We start from the raw sequence: 18693 nt of genomic DNA, 5'->3' as shown, positions 1-18693 counted from the left end.
AGCGTATTTTGTCGAAATGTTTTAAGACGACCCAGCACAAAGTAAACAGACTTGTAAACAGACTTGGCTGAACAAGACGGATTAACCAGTGGGAAATCATGTTATAACCAAATATATCGTCAATTAAATGTGATATTAAAAAGAAAAGCAGAAAACACTCATTTTAAAGGCCTGAACCAGCATTTTTAAATTGATAATGACAAAAGAAGAATCAATCATCTGAATCTTTTAGGATTAACTTTCTGTCAACTTCGATGAATTGCTTAATCATCATTTCAGCACCACACTAAAGTGCTCAGGAAACGTAATGGGAATGTGCCCGTTCGATTATGAGTAGTCTTGACCCTATGGGTGGTGCTGAAGTGAAAGCTTATTGGTTATCGAAATTGTAGCTTTATTGGCAAGTGAATGTTTTGGACGGTGGAGGTGGAGGAAAGGTCATCGGTCATTCAGGGCCAGAATGGATTATACAGAACAAACTGGACCAGACTGGATAAACGCATACGGGACCTGAAAGGGTCCAATGAAAAACACTACTTTTTTGTAGTGTAGTTGGGGAAGAAGTACACAGGGACACGGGGGACGGCAGAGAGCAGGTGGATCTCATTGTCATAATCACATCCTGTGCTATCCTGGCACCGATGACATTGAATCGTTTTAGTGTTTGGATTGAGTACGATTATTTTTACTTTCTCAATTACGTGACACAACTGCTGAAAGGAGCAATGTTTGTCATTAACTGAACCTGTTCCAAACTTTTTAGAAGCAACTTTCTTTCAAAAAGCAGGAGAAGCAGCGGTGTGACGAATAATATTCATGACGGCTCTGTTGCATTCAGGTGTCTCATTCTTCTCTGGCCTTGAGCCAGCATGCACAATACCAGGGAATTGGAACTAGAGTACCTAAATGGAATTGAGCCATAATTAATGTCATTAGTTACTGTCTAGAACAGAGGTCTTCAACAGAAGGTCCGCGAAATGTTTGGTTGATTAGACAATTCAAAAAAAAGTTTTTTGTTCATTTTCTCTAAACATGAATGTGTCCATTATTTGAATAGTTCAGTATTGTATGAAAGATAACAGGTATGTTCATGCATAGCAGTTTTTTCTAATTTTCCAAATGTGCCCCCCCTTCTCTTCTGTTCTGGATTATCTGGCCTTCTGATGGGCTGGCAACTTGACCGGTGTGTTTTTAAGGCCCTCAGACCAATGCATGCTGGGAAAAGACCCCATTTGATCTGATCAGATTTGATACGAGTATGTCTCTCTCATTTTGACTCTGTGCAGATGTTCCATTCATGTTCATCAGCGTCGTCACTTCCTAATGTCGCCGTTCTCGCTGCTATCGCGCTCTGATGAATGCTGGGATTCATACACTAAGAGAGAAAGAAGGATAAACAAGAGGATTTAGTGTTTGTGCAGAAGATGTGGCAGCCTGCAGAGTGAGCGAGAGCTCCTGCTCATGAAAATCATGGCGCTTCCTTCCTTTTCTGTGTGGTTAAACAGTCAATAGAATTGGGATAATAGAGAATTGTCTTTCACTAAAGAGAAAAATAATGCACCAAGGCGTCACGTATTCGGAGAATTCTTGAAACGCTTTCAGCATGTGATGGGAAAATGCCACTTCTTAATGGATTTCAATCTAAGCTATTTAAAATCATGAAGCCTCTGACTAATTGCATTCTCCTCTGCACCACAAAGTCATTTCACATGTCAAAGGCTGCACATTTTAGAGTTGATCATTCTAAAAAAAACAACATTCGTTACTCATACAGATAAAGGTTGACATGCAAATACTGCCAACTAAAACATTCTGTAATGGACGGGTAGTGTTTACGATACTGAAAATCACTTTAGATTGTGAATATTGTTATTATCATTATTTGTTTTTTTTACAAAAACATGCTGTTAGACGTGAGTTTATATTGGTTATAAGTGCCTTTCATTGACAATGAGTGACTCATTTCATTTTTAGACATCTTCTGAAAGGGTGTCCCTATCAGGGCAATCAGTGGAAGCTTCCAGAGGCTGCGTGATTGCTGGACAGATTAGAGGACTGTATGCATCAGAGCCTCATCCAGGAAATAACAAGTGCCTCAGCAATCAGAAACTCGTTCCCTGAGAGCGGGAAAAAAATAAAAAAGCCAGTGTGATTGCCGCGTTTTGAGATTAATAGACATCACGCAGAGGACATAGCTACGGTGAATTCCCAGCTGAGACAGAAGCACCGACAAGGTGTGACAGAAAGAAATCTCATTGTGTGACATCATTGCTCAGATTCTTGTCGTGACACATTCACAGCACAGGACAGCAGCAGGACATCGTTTCACTCAACACAGCGAGTTACTTCTCAGCACACACGGCCCTCACACAAAATGATTCAGTCCCTCAGATTCAGTGAAATCTGAAATGTCCCCGTTTTGTGTTACATTGAAATCTTTGATGCATTTTTCATGAATGTCCTCTGCTGTATGTGACAGTACAACTCTCAGCACACGAGCCGTCCATCTGAGAAAGACGCGCTGTGCGTGGTTCTCAGATGATAAGCATCACCACATCTTCTTTTACACCGGAGATCGTTCATTTATTATCTCCGCCAGGAGGATCATGACATCGGTTGCTTGTGTGAGTGAGTGTGTGTGTCTCTGTGTCTGTCCATGGTAAATCTCGCATGATATTTTGGCTGCTCATTTTATGGCTGCATGCTCAAGAACCACTCATGGTTTCAGTGATTCACACTTTCTCAAAATACCTTTCATTACCTGTTTTATACTGCCGTTGACTGCGTGCCGACTCCTCACCCGCTGCTCTCAACCGTCCCCCGGCTGGTAGAGGCCCCTAGTGATAACTCAGCTGAGTGCATCGCCGCCTCGCAGCCTCTGCTCCGCAGCCAGAGACACTGTGGGGCCAAACAGTGTGTTCAGTCGACTTGAAGCCTAAATAAACACTTTAAGTCACGGTTACAGAGCCGCTGCAGACATCTGGATGTATTGTATATTACAGATACTCTGTTATCTGTTGTTTGTGGGACGTGAAAGTGAAAATCACGTCTGATACACTTGCGGCCTATAGGGGGGGTTATATTCATTCAATTAAACATTATAGCAGCGCCATTGCAGACACACCTGGCGGAGATCCGCCCCCTACTGACAGCACCTTTCCAGTTGTTTATTCATTCATTCAGGCCTTTTTTTTTGCAGAAAAAGCACAGGCGTTACTGATTACATTAAAGAAAGATGGCTCTGCTCCATTCAAGTGTCTCAGTAAGCCATGACAGTGTGACGGTCAGCAAAAATACCAGGACCCCGAAGCTAACTTGTTTTTTTTACACCTGTGCTTTTCTCACATGCCAAAATATCTTCGATGAAAAAGAACCCATTACATCATTCACTCAATATGTATACAAAAACCTGCTTGTTGACTTTCTGAGTTTTAAGTCAGATTTCTCTCACCGGTTTGAATAAAATGATCAACATGCTCCGTTAATGTGGTGAAAGGAAATGAACTGACCCGGCCTTTTGTAAGTGTGTTCAAGGGAGTCCTCATCTCTGAATTGAGTGGTAAGCTAATGCATAAAGCTACGGGGAGGAAATAATTAAAGCCTAAAAGCATTTTATCTTCCACCAGAATGGGACCATTGATTTTCTCTCTTTTTGCTCAGCCTCCTCTCATTTGTACTCCGCTATGATCAGAGGAGTCTTTGTTTGGCAGGAAAAAAAGAACAGGACCAAAGGTGAGGGGAAGAGACAGGCAGGCTCATTATCGCCAGAAGCAAAAGTTCATGTGACCCGTGTGGGTCTCATATATCCCAGTGTGTGAAGACTCTTTGATTTCTTTGACTTTCATATCGTAATGAGCCGTTGGGTCTCTCCTGCTCCAACATGTAATGTGCTCAGCGGTTCCTCCCCTCCTTCCTGCCGGTGTACCGTTGACTGCTGGTCCCTGTGACCTGCCTCTGCGCGGCGCTCATTTGAAGGATCATTCACTTGTTCTGCTTGGCGATCACTCGAGCTCTCGTCTCTGCTGTGCCGCGTATTCGTGAGTGGGTCCTGGGTCTTTCTGGCTCGTCGGAATAACCCATCAGCATAAATCTGCCCCAACAAGAGTGAGGAGTTTCAGCCCATCAACGTGAAGGCGCTCATCGATCACAGGCTTCGACACCTCTTGGTAAAAACATAAAAGATTCATTCATAATGCTCTTTCCTGGGGGATACACCACAACAATTCATTTGCAAGGCATGTTTAGGTCACTGTCCATGATGGACTTGTTATTATCTTATTTGATCACCCTTCAAAGCAGCTTTCTACGAGTTCGATCTGTTAATTACATCAGCTATTTGAGCTTTGATCCCATTTTTACGCCCACTGTAGGTCCTCTGTTCTTCACAGCTGATCACCCGTATCTAATGCGACAAGAGCAGAGAAACTTCTGGCGTTTCCTCTCCTCAATTACTTTAAACTCAGAGCTTTAGTCATGCTGTGCTGGCAGCTAATTAATGCACTGCATGTTCCAGGGATAGAGGGTCTCAGTCGCCAAACTTAGATGATGGGCAGGTGTGTTTATGTGCAAAAAGCAATCTTTCTGACAGGGAAGGTTTTTTTTTTTTATGGACATGGTCTTTTCACAATGTCACTCTTCCAGGGAACAAAACCAGCATTAACAAATGTGTCGGAGGATTACCGTAGGTTGATCTTTTTTTCATTATTATCTTGCTGTTATGCAGTGTCCCCTCAACATATTTGTTAGTTCAGGATCAACATAAAGCCTTTGGGTAAAGTCCCAGTTCTGTGATCACACTGCTTTCTCAACCGTGACATGTTGGAGCGCCATGTCTGAATCACTCACCAGTTCTGGCATTGATTATTCCCGTCATAATAAACACTCAGGAAGCTATTTGATAGAGAGCATTTACCAATCTTCTTCAGCTGTAATGCTCAACACAATTCTTCATTGGCGTTGGTGATGGTGAGATCTGTTGATACTTCATAACAGGTCTCCCTCTTTAAAATGTCATGATTTGTGTTGTGTGCTGACTGAGCTGTTGTTTTCAAACAGATAGCGGTGCCAAACAACCAGACACCAAGCGTCGAGCGTAAAGGCTTTCGGACTACAAGTCTGGTATTGTTTTAAAAAACAATTATGGATTTGGATTGATTTCAAGTTCAAAGACTGACTTGCTCTAAAGCAGACTATACTATACTTACTGCTAATGAGCAAATGTCAGCATGTTCACACGCTAAATGAATGTTAATGTTAGCATTAGCTCAAGTCATCACTGTGCTCCACTGTTAAGTAAATTTAGAAGCAGTAAATTGAGATTTCGGAATCTAAAATGATCATTTTTGCATCTATAAAATGTGACGCATTGCATTGTGGGATCGTTAAGAGAAAGTAGTGCACAAGCCATCGACAGTACTTGTTTAGTTCCATTGTAGATTTTTTTGTTGTTTTTTGAGGTCACTATAGTGACACTTTTACATCTTTCTACATTTTTTGCCGCAGCCATGTTGAGAGCCTTGTGGAGGCAATGGCCCCCCAGGCCTTAAACTCAGGAGCTTAACTGACGTCACCTGGTAAAATTGAGTGTCAGAGGCTGCAGGGGCTTGAAATGGTAAAACTAGGAATAGGACAGCAGTTTGCTGCAACATATCACGTTATCTTGATGATACCTTTAAGAACATGTTATATACAATTGTGGGTTTTTAGTTTACGTTTTTCACTGATTAGAAATTCTTCAAGGCCTGTCCAGATGAGAGGTACTTGTGAAACAATTATTTTTCAAAATAGCTTCAGTCAGCAAATAAATGGTTGATGAATAAACCAGGTGTGTCATAGTCTCTGCTTACATTCCTCTGTTTTAATGAACTATCTGAAATCATTAATGTTTCTGTGTAAATTAAATATGCCAGACTGAACACCCATGTGCCATCCTCTTTTTTTTTTTTTAAACCTCTGTGCTTCTCCTGATATCAACGCTATGAATTGTGGGTAATTTTCTCAGGCAAGTCTGCAGAAATACAGACTTATGGATAGTGTGCATAAAGGGCCCAAAATACTGGAAAGTACCATTGGGATTGGGCCTCATTCATAGATATGCTCTGAATTCAGAATTTTGCCCCTTCATAAATAATTCAATTTTAATTATGAACTGGAACAATCAACATTGAAAATTCAAATTTGTGTGCAGCTGTACAACCTCCCACTCCTAGACGTCGATCCAGCTCTGCTCTTGCCGTTCAGAGATCGAGCGAGTTGAGTCTGTGTGTAATTTGTGCCTTAATGCTCACCTCTGTTGCTCAGTGACGTGAATACCAACAACAAATCAAAGTCCACGGCTTCCTCCGTCTCTCGCCTTCATTTCCCTCGACGGAAGCCAAACAACCAAAATGCAATAGAAAGGCAGCAAAAGCAGCGCTGTAAACAAGCTGTCGATGGCCGAGGTGAGTCAAGCAAAGTAAAGTCAAGCAATATGGTTATTGCTTTGTTGTTCAATTTCATTGCATTTTTTAGAAAGGAACGACTCCTTTTAGCTTCAGGTAATGAACTGTTGTTTATCAGGAGAATTAGAATTGCTGTGGTTTGATGAGGACAGAAGTGAACTAAGTGAGACAGTTGTAAAATACATTAAAAAACACAGCGTTGACCTGCTGCCATCATTTTGAAGGCAGTCTGGACATGAACCTTGGCTTGTTTACTTGCCTCTATAATCAAGAAGCCCTGCAGGTATTTACTACTCATAGGAAGCACACAGAATCTTTAATATTGGAATCTTCACTCTCTGAATGGGCCTAGACTTTTGCTTTTTTCTTTCGGTTTCCTAAACTAATGGAGGTGTTTGACTAATTATACTTGAATAAAAAGTATTACAACATTATAATGCTTAAAGTTACTTAAAGACCTGATTATGAATAAACCAGCGGAAGGATTGGCTATTTCTGTATAGTTTGTCACTGGAGCCACTGGGCCCAGTTCCGGCAAGATCCAATGAAATCATTCAAGTTTACCAGAAACTCCTTCACCTCAGACTCCATTGGGGGCTCCAGCAGCAACCAGCCTGCTGCGGCCAGACCCAGATCCGGCTTCACCTGCAGTCGGAAGCGGCCGCGTCCGGCAGCAGCAGCTCATCCTTCGGCCGGTAGCAGAGCGTCACCTCGCTGCTCCGTTGGTCCCCACTGGGAGCCAACATCAACACTATGCGGCTCAAGACTCGGGCTGTATTCTTTTGCCCAGCGGAGGGATGGGAGGCACGGGGGAACCAGAACCAGGACTGCGCGGGGTAGCCTGTCAGACCCTGCTGCTGTCAAATTAAAAGTTTTTCAAAAGGACTCTGGTGCTCGGGAACACTACCGCATTTGTCCACAGGGACCGCCAAAATCACCACAAAATTGAAGTTCCTCATAGTAGCTTTAAGTATAGCCTCATGCCATTTTACTCGTTATGTCAACTGGAACCATCTCAAAAGAATAAAATCTGTTTTTCGGCACCTACATTTGTGTGTGTGTGTGTGTGTGTGTGTGTGTGTGTGTGTGTGTGTGTGTGTGTGTGTGTGTGTGTGTGTGTGTGTGTGTGTGTGTGTGTGTGTGTGTGTGTGTGTGTGTTACAAGCATGCACACATTTCCTTTAGCCGTGGTATCAGATGTTTAGTGGCTGTCCTTGTCATCACTCATTTTAAATGGCAATATAGCTGATCACACAGCACAGCTGTTGTCATTAGCCGGATTTTTGTTTGTTTGGTGTGACGCTGCCCCAGCGGAGCAGCTTGGTAATGATCATTGGTCAGCATTGTGTTTATTTATAAAACTTCATATCTGTCCATTACCTAACAACAGAAACAGAAAATCTGTAAATTTAGACATTTAAACACTCTATTTGTGATCACAGAGCTTTCTCTCTACCTTTTCTCTTTCATGCATTTTTATTTCCCCTCTCTACCTTCATCTCACGACTGCAAACATGAATAATTATTTTTGCTGTATGTGTTTAGAGCAAGTTGATAACAAATGCGATGCATCATTAACTATTAGATGCACTTGCAATACATGTGTGCTTTTGTCCACATTCCAGAGGTCAATATGTACCCAACACAAGGCATGCGGTGCAGAAATGCCAGACGAGGTTTCAGGTCATTTGGAAACTGTCTCTCTCATGTAGTTCGTCAAACACAGAGCACTGACTAGTGGATTGTTTTTAATTGTAAAAAGTCTTTCTTAGTATGTATCTTCGTCACAGTTCTTAAAAAAACATTACTATTGTAATTTCCCCCCCCTAAACTCTCAAAAAACGGCGGTAGGGCTAAAAATAGTCCCGGCTCATGAATAGCAGAGCGTTCGTTCATGTCGCGGAGCAGGTGGTCATTTCCATACCGGTCAGAATGGCAGCAGATCGTCTCCTGGCAGCCGCGGCAGACCTGAACCCAGTGGTTAGTGGCCTTCAAGTGATTCTGCCCTGAAGTCATAATAACGATGCTGGCGTATATTGTATGTGCACCCTTAACTTTATTTCACAGTACTTTGTCTGAAAGCAGATAACATAGTATTAAGAAATTTTGTGCTCTTGTTTGTTTTGATGCACTTGAACAACAACTGTCGATCTTTCTAAAGGTTTTATCAACACTCTTATTAGACACAGAAGTGCTACAATATGCAGTATAAAAAACATGTCGCTAAATAGCCAAATGAACTAGAAACCTGACAGCTCTGAGGATACTGAAATGCTTTTATAAAAATAACAACGAATGGAGACTCGTCAACAATATCAACATTGAAATGAACAAAAGGAAATTTACACTTATACACATGTCCCAAAATCTTAAGGCGGTTGAAATATTAAGTCAGACAACCAAGTTAACACTTTAGAAAGTGCTCACGTAACACATTCACATCAGGCTCATGAATGCTTCATTTCACATCAATGAGTAAAAGCTCAGCTTCCATGAGATGGACGCATCATTGTGACAGAGGAAATACAAAAGGGCTAACTCATGCCCGCAGTTATACTTACATACTCAGTGACTAAAGGGAGAATAAAGAGTTGAAAAGAAAATATGTCACCGGATAAATTAAGTCCCTCAAGTCAACTATGCTATCGCCTCAACACACAGTACATAGAGTCTGTCTGTCCTGCTTTCCTGCTTTTCATTCATGGCTGTTGAACATTGTAATATCCACGCAAAGGGCTGATGTTCACTGTTTAACCTCAAAGAGATGTCCTCTACTTTTTAATAAACCCCCGTCCTGCATTGACAATACATTTAGAGTTACTTCATTACAATTCTTCAGATGAGTGGGAGAGTTGAAATACAAATGTATTTATCATCCATGAATATGAACAGTGAGTCATCATGAGCCTGTTTTGGGATAAGTTACATAAACACCGTACAAAGAAAAAGCATCAATATTTACGAAAATAAAATGTCATGATATACAAATTCACAGCCAGTAAGTCAGAGGATTCAGTTTCACGTTCTCAAATTTTACTCTAGCACGTTGATATTCGTCTGGTACGTAGCTTTCATAACATACAAAAAGATTTAAGAGCCTAGCAGTTTAAGAATAAAACGAAACCTCTCAGCAAGCAACAAGGCCCATCCGGAGAACAAACTACTTTCCTGCATTAATTGGATCAGACATTATGGAATTTAATACATGGGAAGAAATATTGAAGCAAAGGAAAAAACACAGTTGTTAATAGCACGAAATTCATATTATTTTTTTTTTTTTTACATAAAAGCTGCCATAGACAGATCAGAATATGTATCTGTTACATTCATCCATCGGGCTCTCCTGCAGGGAAGAGCAGCGGCCTCTACCGAAACAACAGGTGACAAAGAACAGCTGCCTCCCCTTTAAAATGTTCGTGAGTCACATCGGCTTTCAATACCATATCCTGTATGTGGATATTATTGTTTCCCAATGTCTTCAGTAACTGATTCAATAAAAAAAGGAGAGACACATGGATCTAGGGCTGTATGTTCTTACGATTCCCATATTGTAAACATTTCAGCTTTTTCTACTTTGGTACTAAAGATACAAATGATGGTTCGAGAAACTGATGATTGAGACTTTCATTACAGCATAGAGTATACCGCATCTTGTCTGCATGAAGTCTATCAGAATCCGTGCAGTGAACACTGCGTTGTGTGATAAAGGGGACATTACAACGGAATCCGTCTGGATCTTTTAAATGCATGTAAAAGCTTTTAAAAAAAGAAAAGAATAAAAAAACAGGCGGTGATGGTTAAAATGACAAAAGGTTTAAAGTGTCTGTTCTTCAGCAACAAGTTCTTCAAAATGAACAGCGCTCCGTTTGATAAACCTGATTCATCCACGAATACTTATCCATTTACACAGCAAACATTGCAAATATAGATACCCATATCTGTACATAGTTTTTGTTGAATTAAATATATAGGGAGGGAAGAAAAACAAAGTTATTTTTGAATGAAGGGTCCAAATAATTCCTCAAAAACTGTTGAGGTTTCAGTCGACATATCTTCATATAGTAGTTTCATATTACACAACAGCAAATCCACTGTCACAGGACTTGGCCATGCGATACCCAAAAACCTATAATCCATTGTAACATATATATATATTATTCATTTGCAATATATTTTCTCTTCAATCGATAAAAGTTTTCCCGATGAATGCTTTACATAATATGACAAATTGAAAGACTCTTTAGCCCATTTTCCTCACACTCAAAAGAGAATGTGACACACATGAGCGAGTAGTTGATTATAATATGGAAGTATCCATTGATTCAATTGTCAAGATGAGGTTCTTGTGTCATCTCTGCAACGTGTGGTCCATTTTAAAAACACCTAAAGAGGTTATGATTTCTGTTGGGATGATACACCTTTCCAGTAGTCTAAAATATCATGCAGGTCCTCATCCTTTGCAAACTGGACTTTCTTACGCAGAGCATGGCCCGCAGCCATGTACTCCTCATCTTTGTGCCGTTTCCGGTGCAGTTTGAATCGCTCCCAGATGCTGTGTGAGGGTTTGCAGTAGTATTCAGGACTGGAGGAGTAGCTTAGATTGTGATAATGCGATGACAGCTGGGAATAAGCTAAGTCTCTGGAGCGGGAGTGAGCGAGAGGCTCCAACAGGGATTTGCGGCCATCGGGTCTTTCAAGCTCCTCTATGTGAGCGTCAGGATACGAGTGCCGGTGGTCGTTGTACTGACGGCTCTTCTCTGCCTCGGCCCTTAGGATGGCGGCAGCGGGCGTTACAGTGAGGAGGGTCTCTCCTTTTGGGGAGCTTTTCTCTATGTACTTTGATTCAGAGCGATAAGGCCTGGGGCTTCGCATGGGCCCTCCTGTGGCAGTGCTGGGCCTCTTTGGCGAGACGTCAGAGGTCCGATGCCTCTGCAGAGAGTGGTGATAGCTGTCCGTGTACACTGGGGACAGAAGGACAGATTTACTCTGTGGGCGTTCTGATATTAGTACGAGCTGGGGCTCTGCAGTGGACACTGCCCCAGATTTCCCTTGAAAAGAGGTGGATTCTGACTTCAGAGCGTCTATACAGTTGTTAATTATCTGATTGACTTTATCCACCTCCTTTGCAATGGTGGAAATCTCTGCCACCGACCCCTGGCTATTCCCAGCCATTCCCATGTCACACTCCCTGCGTTCATGGTGGTCCACGCTCCGCACCTCCATGTAATTTCCTTTCATAATTTTAGGAGTATCACTTATCTCTTGAAATTTGTACTGCTCCATTTCAGCCGCAGATGGCAAGTATGGCATACGTGCCATGCTCTCCCCGGCCAACAACTGCTTCTGCGACATTCGAGAAATAGTTGCTCCCTCCAGCTCTTGTCCGTATTTGAGATCTATCATATTTTTCTTCAGGTTACCTGCTTTTTTGTGCTTTTCATCTTGCTGACGCTTTCTACGCAAGCAATAGTAGACCACACCCAGGAAAATGACCATGCTGAAGAGGCAGCCCAAAATCGTCATAATGTAGTGAGTAGCAGTTGCATTGTTTACAACTCTAACCTTTCCATTCAAAGTGCCTGTGGTGATTGTCAGACAAGTGTGGTTGTGTCTGAGAGAGTTACGTATCGAAGCGACACAGTATGTGTAGTTAGTGTGGGGTTTAAGGTTTTTTAGTTCAATGTCCTCTTTATTAGCTTTCAGGTTTTGAATATCGGTAAAAAAGCTGTTGTTGTACAGAACCAGGATGTACATCTTCTTGAAGGGGTGAGGAATCTGAACCATGATGGTCGCACCTGTATGCGTGACTTGCTTCAGTTTCATCAGAGGGTTTACTTCCACGTCGTTGTAGGTGATGTCTTCTGGTTCTGTGCCTGAGGGACAATCTTCCATCCCACAGACTGTCACGTCTGGTGGGAGTGTCACGGGCTCAGTGGGCACAGAAATAAATGGTGTCACATAATCATCAGTACACACAGTGGTGAGCATGTGAAGCGCGTTTCGAAATGTTGGACTGTTCGGATTCTGGCTCAGTAAACTATAACCAGAGACGCCAGGTGGGGAGTCGCAGACCATCCGATCATTCGTCCTGTTCGGGAAAACTGAGAGCCATTTGACGAAACCGAGTAGTTCACATGAGCAGTTGAAGGGGTTGGTGTACAGCTCGCAGGTGGTCAGTTTAGTCAAACTGGTAAACGTGGACCCGTCTAACTGCTGGATTCGGTTCATGGAGAGGTCAATGTTCTCTATGTTGGGGCATTCCCAAAAGGCATTGGGTGTCACAGTCTCAATCAGGTTTGCCTGGAGGTAGAGGTACTGCAGCTTTCCTAAGCCCCTGAGGATCCCCTCTGTCAGGTTCCGCATCTTGTTGAAGCCCATTTGAAGGACTTGTAAGTTGAACTGAGCAGAAAAGGCCCCATCCTCTATGTAGGAGATGTCATTCTTCGTCAGGTTCAGGTACGTCAAGTTGGCAAAGCGACTCAGGGCAGAATATTGGATGCTTTTGATTTTGTTTTCATTCAGACGAAGGTCCACAATGGTGCTGTTGATATGCTGTGGGATGGCCTCATAAGGTGGTTGGTTTTGGCTACAAATTGCAAGCCATACAAAGCCCTTTTCCCCCTCAATTAACCAGCAGTCTCCACTGACTCTGCCGATGTGAGTCAAATACACAATGGCTACAGACCAAAACAAGGCACTCATCACCACGCCTAAGCTGCAGGCCATGGGTGCTTCTCTGAGAGTCATGTGCAGGGCCCAAAAAAATGAGAGGAGGGTGATACCGCTGTGTGTTTCAGTGCAGCTGAGATCTTGTTGGAATTTCAGCCAGATGTTCAACTGTTCTCCGAGCCAGAAACAATCCTTTTATTTGTCTCCTCCTCATTGATGGGTGGTATTGTCCCCATGTACCAATCAGAAAGATGTGGAGAATCAGCCCTTACACTGACTTTCTTTCATTGAGGTTTGCCTGCAGTGAAAACCGCCTCAGGTTGGCTTGTGCTTTTCTCCTTAGAGGTTACCATCATTAAATGGTCTCATCTTATTGTTTCTGCCACTGTCTTCCTATCTGTGTCTCTCTCATGTGCACGGAGGAATAACCTGCAAAAGACAAGAACACATCGTTGACATTAATTACATGTCAGGAAAAAAATCAGGATAGGAAATATACCTTTATTGCATTTGTTGCTATTGAAATGTTGCATTGAAAGCCCAGGATTCATGGTTACTGCATGCCCTCCTTGTTCTTGTCCCACCAATTATTTTGTCAACAATTTAAGATGCGGTCGCAGTCCCTGTGACAGACTGCAATTTAAGGAAACTGTTGGCCAATTACCACTTGACAGGTTGGGGAAAGCAGGGTCCCTGTTTTCACACCATTAACCCCAGGACTGTCAGACGCAACTGAGGCTGGCCAATGTTAAGAAGCTGCATTCATTCAATTACACAACACCACATGAAATGACACTTTGGATCAAAGTATTTAGGATTTTCCTCTGAAAACCCTAAAATCCTTTTGAGCACTGATTCTCGAGGGAAATTGAGCACAAGGTGTGATTCTCGGATCATCCTAAAATGAAATGAGGTTCTTTTGCAAAGGGAGACGAGCTGTGGTTGTAAAAACGGGAGCAAGAAAAAGAACAATCTCCAAATAATATTTTCTTCTCCGCTATACGCTTCTTGTTAATCTTGCTTCTCAAATACAACATACAGCAGCATATATCATACAAGTAGAGGAGAGTCATAAAGGCTGCAAAACTGATTCTTGAGTTGCACATGAATATTTATTAAAAGTTACCAATTATTAGCCACAGTGAACCAGACTGGCCGTAGCATCAACAAAAAGCTGGTGTATCAGAGTAACTTGGGTGTGTTTGTTGTTTATGTGTTCAACTTTTAATTTGTAAAAGCATGTATGTGCTATTTCCTTTTTCAAGTTACACAGTGTTGCTTCCAAGTGAGAGACTTCTTTCAGTGGATGGATTCAGAGCACGACCTTACTCTATTATATCACCAAATCATTATTACAGCCTTCATTACTGCATATAATTGTCCAAGGGTACGGCTGCTGACACGGCAATGACCAAAAAAAAACGTTATCGGGTTATGCTGCCTGCGGCTCAGGTATGCGGCAGTGCTTGAAAGACTGCAATCACCAATAATAATGTGTCTGTTGAAGCAATTTGCCGAATTGATTTTTTTGCAAGAGGATGTTTATACTGACATTCATGAAGTCGATCAAAGACAACACAATTTTAGAAGTTAATTGAGTTTGTTACAAGGAGATTACTGTTGGGCAACCTTAACTATTTAAGATTAGTGTTGACTATAGCATTAACCACTAATTTGTAATCAAGAGTTAAAATGTGCTGGAAATGAGCTCATCAAACCATAAATATTGAAATGAGTAGTCATCTATTCTTCTCCTTTAGTTCGCCAGCTCTGCCACTACCAAAGGCCAAAATGAGTTGCCTTGTTGGGGGGACTCAGGGGGTGAGAAGGTGCTATTGTGTGTTAGAGAACATGGCTCCTCACAGGGATAATCACTGTTAGAATAAATTAAATGTGACAGTTTATGGCAGAGAGAATATACTTCATGTTGAAAAACCCCCACCTGCCATTGAGGACCTAAAAGCCATTCCCGCTGTCATTTGACCTTTTTCTGAGTTTAGTTTATCACATTAAAATCACACAAGTGTTGTGGTTTTCCTCATCATGCATCAAGTCGGGGATGCAAAAACTGAAATTTTACTTGTTAGGTGATTGTGTCTTATCTGACGCATTGCATGTTTCACATATTAAGCTGGCCTACAGGGTGAGCTTATTTGTGAATCTTTAGCTCATAGTTCAGCCTATTTGTGATTTATATTCCACACATTTACTGGAAATTGGAAAACTGGTATGTCTTCATTGCCAATTCACTATTTCTGCCTTCCAATTCACACTCCTTACCAAATGTGGTAAATGAATGCAGCAAGCTGCTTTGCTATGTGTTGAATATAGGCTGATATTTTTGTTTAGTGGCAGACAGCGTGAAGATTTTAGCGGCAATATGAGTGTGACAATTTCAGTCCTGTAAAACTACAGCTCACTGCAAGTTTCATTCAACGGCAAGTGAAGGTGGACAGAAACCGTTTTTAATCGCAATTCTCCTTGGCTCACACAATGCCAACAAATGATCATCAATCGGGCTGAGATGATTAAGTAAAAGCACTGGTCAGCTTGTCAGGTTGAGATAAAGAGGAGACATAAATGCTGTGGTGGAGGACACTGCAACAGAATGCCAAAGGCTGCCATTACAAAACCACCTTCATGGCGACAAAAGAGCAGCGGAGCATAGGAGCATTGAGGAAAAGAACACTCTCGAAGCCTCCGGGAGGAAAGAGGCTCCAAATCAAATGTTCCATGAAATGAATATGAAAAAATACAGCGCTGCAGAATATCTGGCAAGGCAAAGGATCTCTTAAAGAAAACCGCCGCATTGATGTTGTTTCCTAGTCTCTGCCCTTTATTGCAAATATCACACGGCAGAGATTGAGTTCTTCTGACCCGATCTCCACCCGCTCACATCGTGGCGCCGGTTCAAGATCCTTTAGCGGCTAAATGGAAGTTTAAGTTTAACCCGAGAAGTCTCCTCATTTACAATGCATTGGCTGTGTTTTGTTTGTCCACAGTGACTCACTCTCGTGAGCCTGCAACGGATCCACTGCCTCGCAACTGAAAGCCATGCATAGATTACAGCCGGGCTAGAGCCCTCTGTGACTGTAAACACATGTACACACAAGCTTGCTTACAATAATAGCTGTACAGGAGCATCTGCATGCAGATTTAAAATGAAAACACTGTATCTTAACTGTTGCACTCGTGTGCTAGAGAATCCACAGCATATGCCAAGAAAAACAACGCCTGCGGTGTTGAGTTGTTTGGGGACAAACAAAGCTACCAACTACATTGAAATACATTTTTAGTACTTTGGTTTCATGCAAATCAGATTATATTGTACATGCAGATCTTCAAATAAGCCCAAGGCACCCAGCAGGGCGTGTTGCGTTTTGAGAGCTTAGGTCTATTTGCCACCACAGACCCACTTTCCATAATGGCAGCAATCTGTATGGTCCAGTGCTAGCCCTGAGTGCAGCAGGCCAGAACACCCAAGGCATCAAAGCTGAGTATATTCCCCTATCAGACACAGGCAGCCATTCCACAGGCTCTTTTCCATTTAGGCTTTATGCGCCGGGTAATGAAGGTTTTTCTTTTTCTTCTGCTCGTCTGTGGATAACCTTTTGAAACCCTGCTCTTGAACAACGATTCAAACACTGTCTTGTACATTTTCTGTTGCGGTCGCTCTGGGCCTGTTCATACTTCACTTCTGCTCAGGAAATCATTGGTTTTTATTTTTATCAAAAAAGGCGAAAAAACATCACAGAGGTGACTGTAAATGTGTAGAAACAGGGGTCTATGTTTTATAGTTATATCTATAAAAAAAAAAAATATATATATATATATATATATGTGGACATCTAAAGCAACTAGATTTGAGCAAAGAGTTGTCCTATGAAAAATCACAGCAGAGTTTGCATGTTGATACGGCTTAAAGGAGAGGGTTGACGTGTTGGTGATAGTGACGGGTTGTGTCGTACTTTAAGGGGGATCTTGCAGCTGCAGTGGTTCTCTGTGTCCGGCTGGATTTCTTTTAAACGTGAAGCAGACGAGTCGTCCTCTCTCACTCAGAGCCTCGGGAGTGCTGCTCCGCCACAAGAGCCAGTGCTTCAAGGCAAACTCTGACAGAAGCTCCGGAACGCCACATTGCGTGGAACAATCTCGAAACCGCTTCATCTCCTTCCCCACAAACATCGTATATTGTATGCAAACCAACCAGACTGCACCTCACCCCCCCCCCCCTCTCTATCTGTGCCTCTCAGTTTGTCAGTGTGTCTGTCCAGACAATTTCCCCGTGCATACTAAACACACTTTCTTTCTGTTCTATCTCCAAGTGTCTACAAAAGCGAGATATCAAAGGATCTGTTTTTAGTTTGAGGCCGTGCTGTTTCTTGTTTCTCCCCGCGCTTCCTATCTTCTTCTTTGTGATGGTGATTTGGTGAAGGTGCCTCAATCTCCGAAGGACCCTCCTCATCCATACCAATGACTGCCCTTTATTTGATGTCATTGAAAATGTATGCTCTTCTGGCTGGGGTGGATGAAAAAGAAGTAAAGATTGGAAACCAGAAGTGGGGAAACAATTGAGTTTAAATGGAACTACTCTCGGGGAAGGAACACATTGTGCTCATCGAGGTACTGAATTGCTTTGGAGAGAAAGAGAACTGGGGCACATATGCTTGGGTTATGTCAGAGGATATTAAACTCATACATTAATTACTCTGGGAATATTGCCTGTAAAATAATTGATGGTCATTTCTTCATTCAGTGCTGTTTGCTAAAAGTTCAGCACTTACAGTGATATATTGGCAATTGGAACTTCTTGAGGCTGAAATAAAGTAATAAATGTGGTGATGAGATATTGTATTTGGAGTTACATATATATTTGTACTGTCGGTGATTTCCTTAAAAAATGTTTGATTGAACGGCGTTTGCCGGATTCTCACAAGGCAAGGCAAGTTTATTTGTAGAGCACATTTCAACAACAAGGTAATTCAAAGTGCTTCACATAAAACCATTAAAAGCATCAAAACATAAGGCAAAAGAAAAGGAGATTTAAAAAACAGTGTAAGAAATAAAATACAGTTGTAAAATGCAGAAATGCAGGAAATTGATTGATATATTAATTTAATGTGGTTCAATTAAAGGCAGCAGCAAACAGAAAATAAACAAGTGGGAACATTTCACCGAATTTTATGATTAAAAGAGATTCAAGTACAAGTAACATCTTCTTGCTGCCAATTAGTACTACTACCTGCTAATTGGCTGCAAATAAGCACGAGGACGATACATTCTGCTGAAGTGTGGGTTGAGCTCAATTAATGCTGGTGATACATTAGTGCTAAATGTCAAATAACAGAATCTTTTTGGATACCGATGCGCGGAGGCATCCTGAATTCGAAACCGGTCTATTGGAAAGTTACATTCAGCCCACTTACTACTTGGTATTCTGCACAGGTGTCATACTTTGTAAAACTTTAAATGACTTACTGCCCTGCCATGGCTTGTAAATTCCCAATATCTCACTCTATTGTTCTTCAGTGTATCAAGACTCCTTCAGCAGGCTCATGACCTATATGAGTCAAGCTTAGACGAGAGTA

At 41.9% G+C, this 18693-nt stretch overlaps 1 protein-coding gene across 1 annotated transcript; it reads right to left on the bottom strand.

Annotated features, from left to right (window-relative positions):
- Window positions 1-10831: 10831 nt before the first annotated feature.
- On the bottom strand, window positions 10832-13186 carry elfn1a (extracellular leucine-rich repeat and fibronectin type III domain containing 1a; the record flags this gene model as incomplete). Its single annotated transcript, XM_079282281.1, has 1 exon — window positions 10832-13186. The coding sequence occupies one exon, from the start codon at window positions 13184-13186 to the stop codon at window positions 10832-10834; it is 2355 nt and encodes a 784-aa protein (XP_079138407.1).
- Window positions 13187-18693: the final 5507 nt, after the last annotated feature.

The sequence above is a fragment of the Melanostigma gelatinosum genome (assembly GCF_949748355.1).
Source record: "Melanostigma gelatinosum genome assembly, chromosome: 13".
In the NCBI taxonomy this organism is placed as follows: Eukaryota; Metazoa; Chordata; class Actinopteri; order Perciformes; family Zoarcidae; genus Melanostigma; species Melanostigma gelatinosum.
This window is presented reverse-complemented; position numbering and strand designations above follow the sequence as displayed.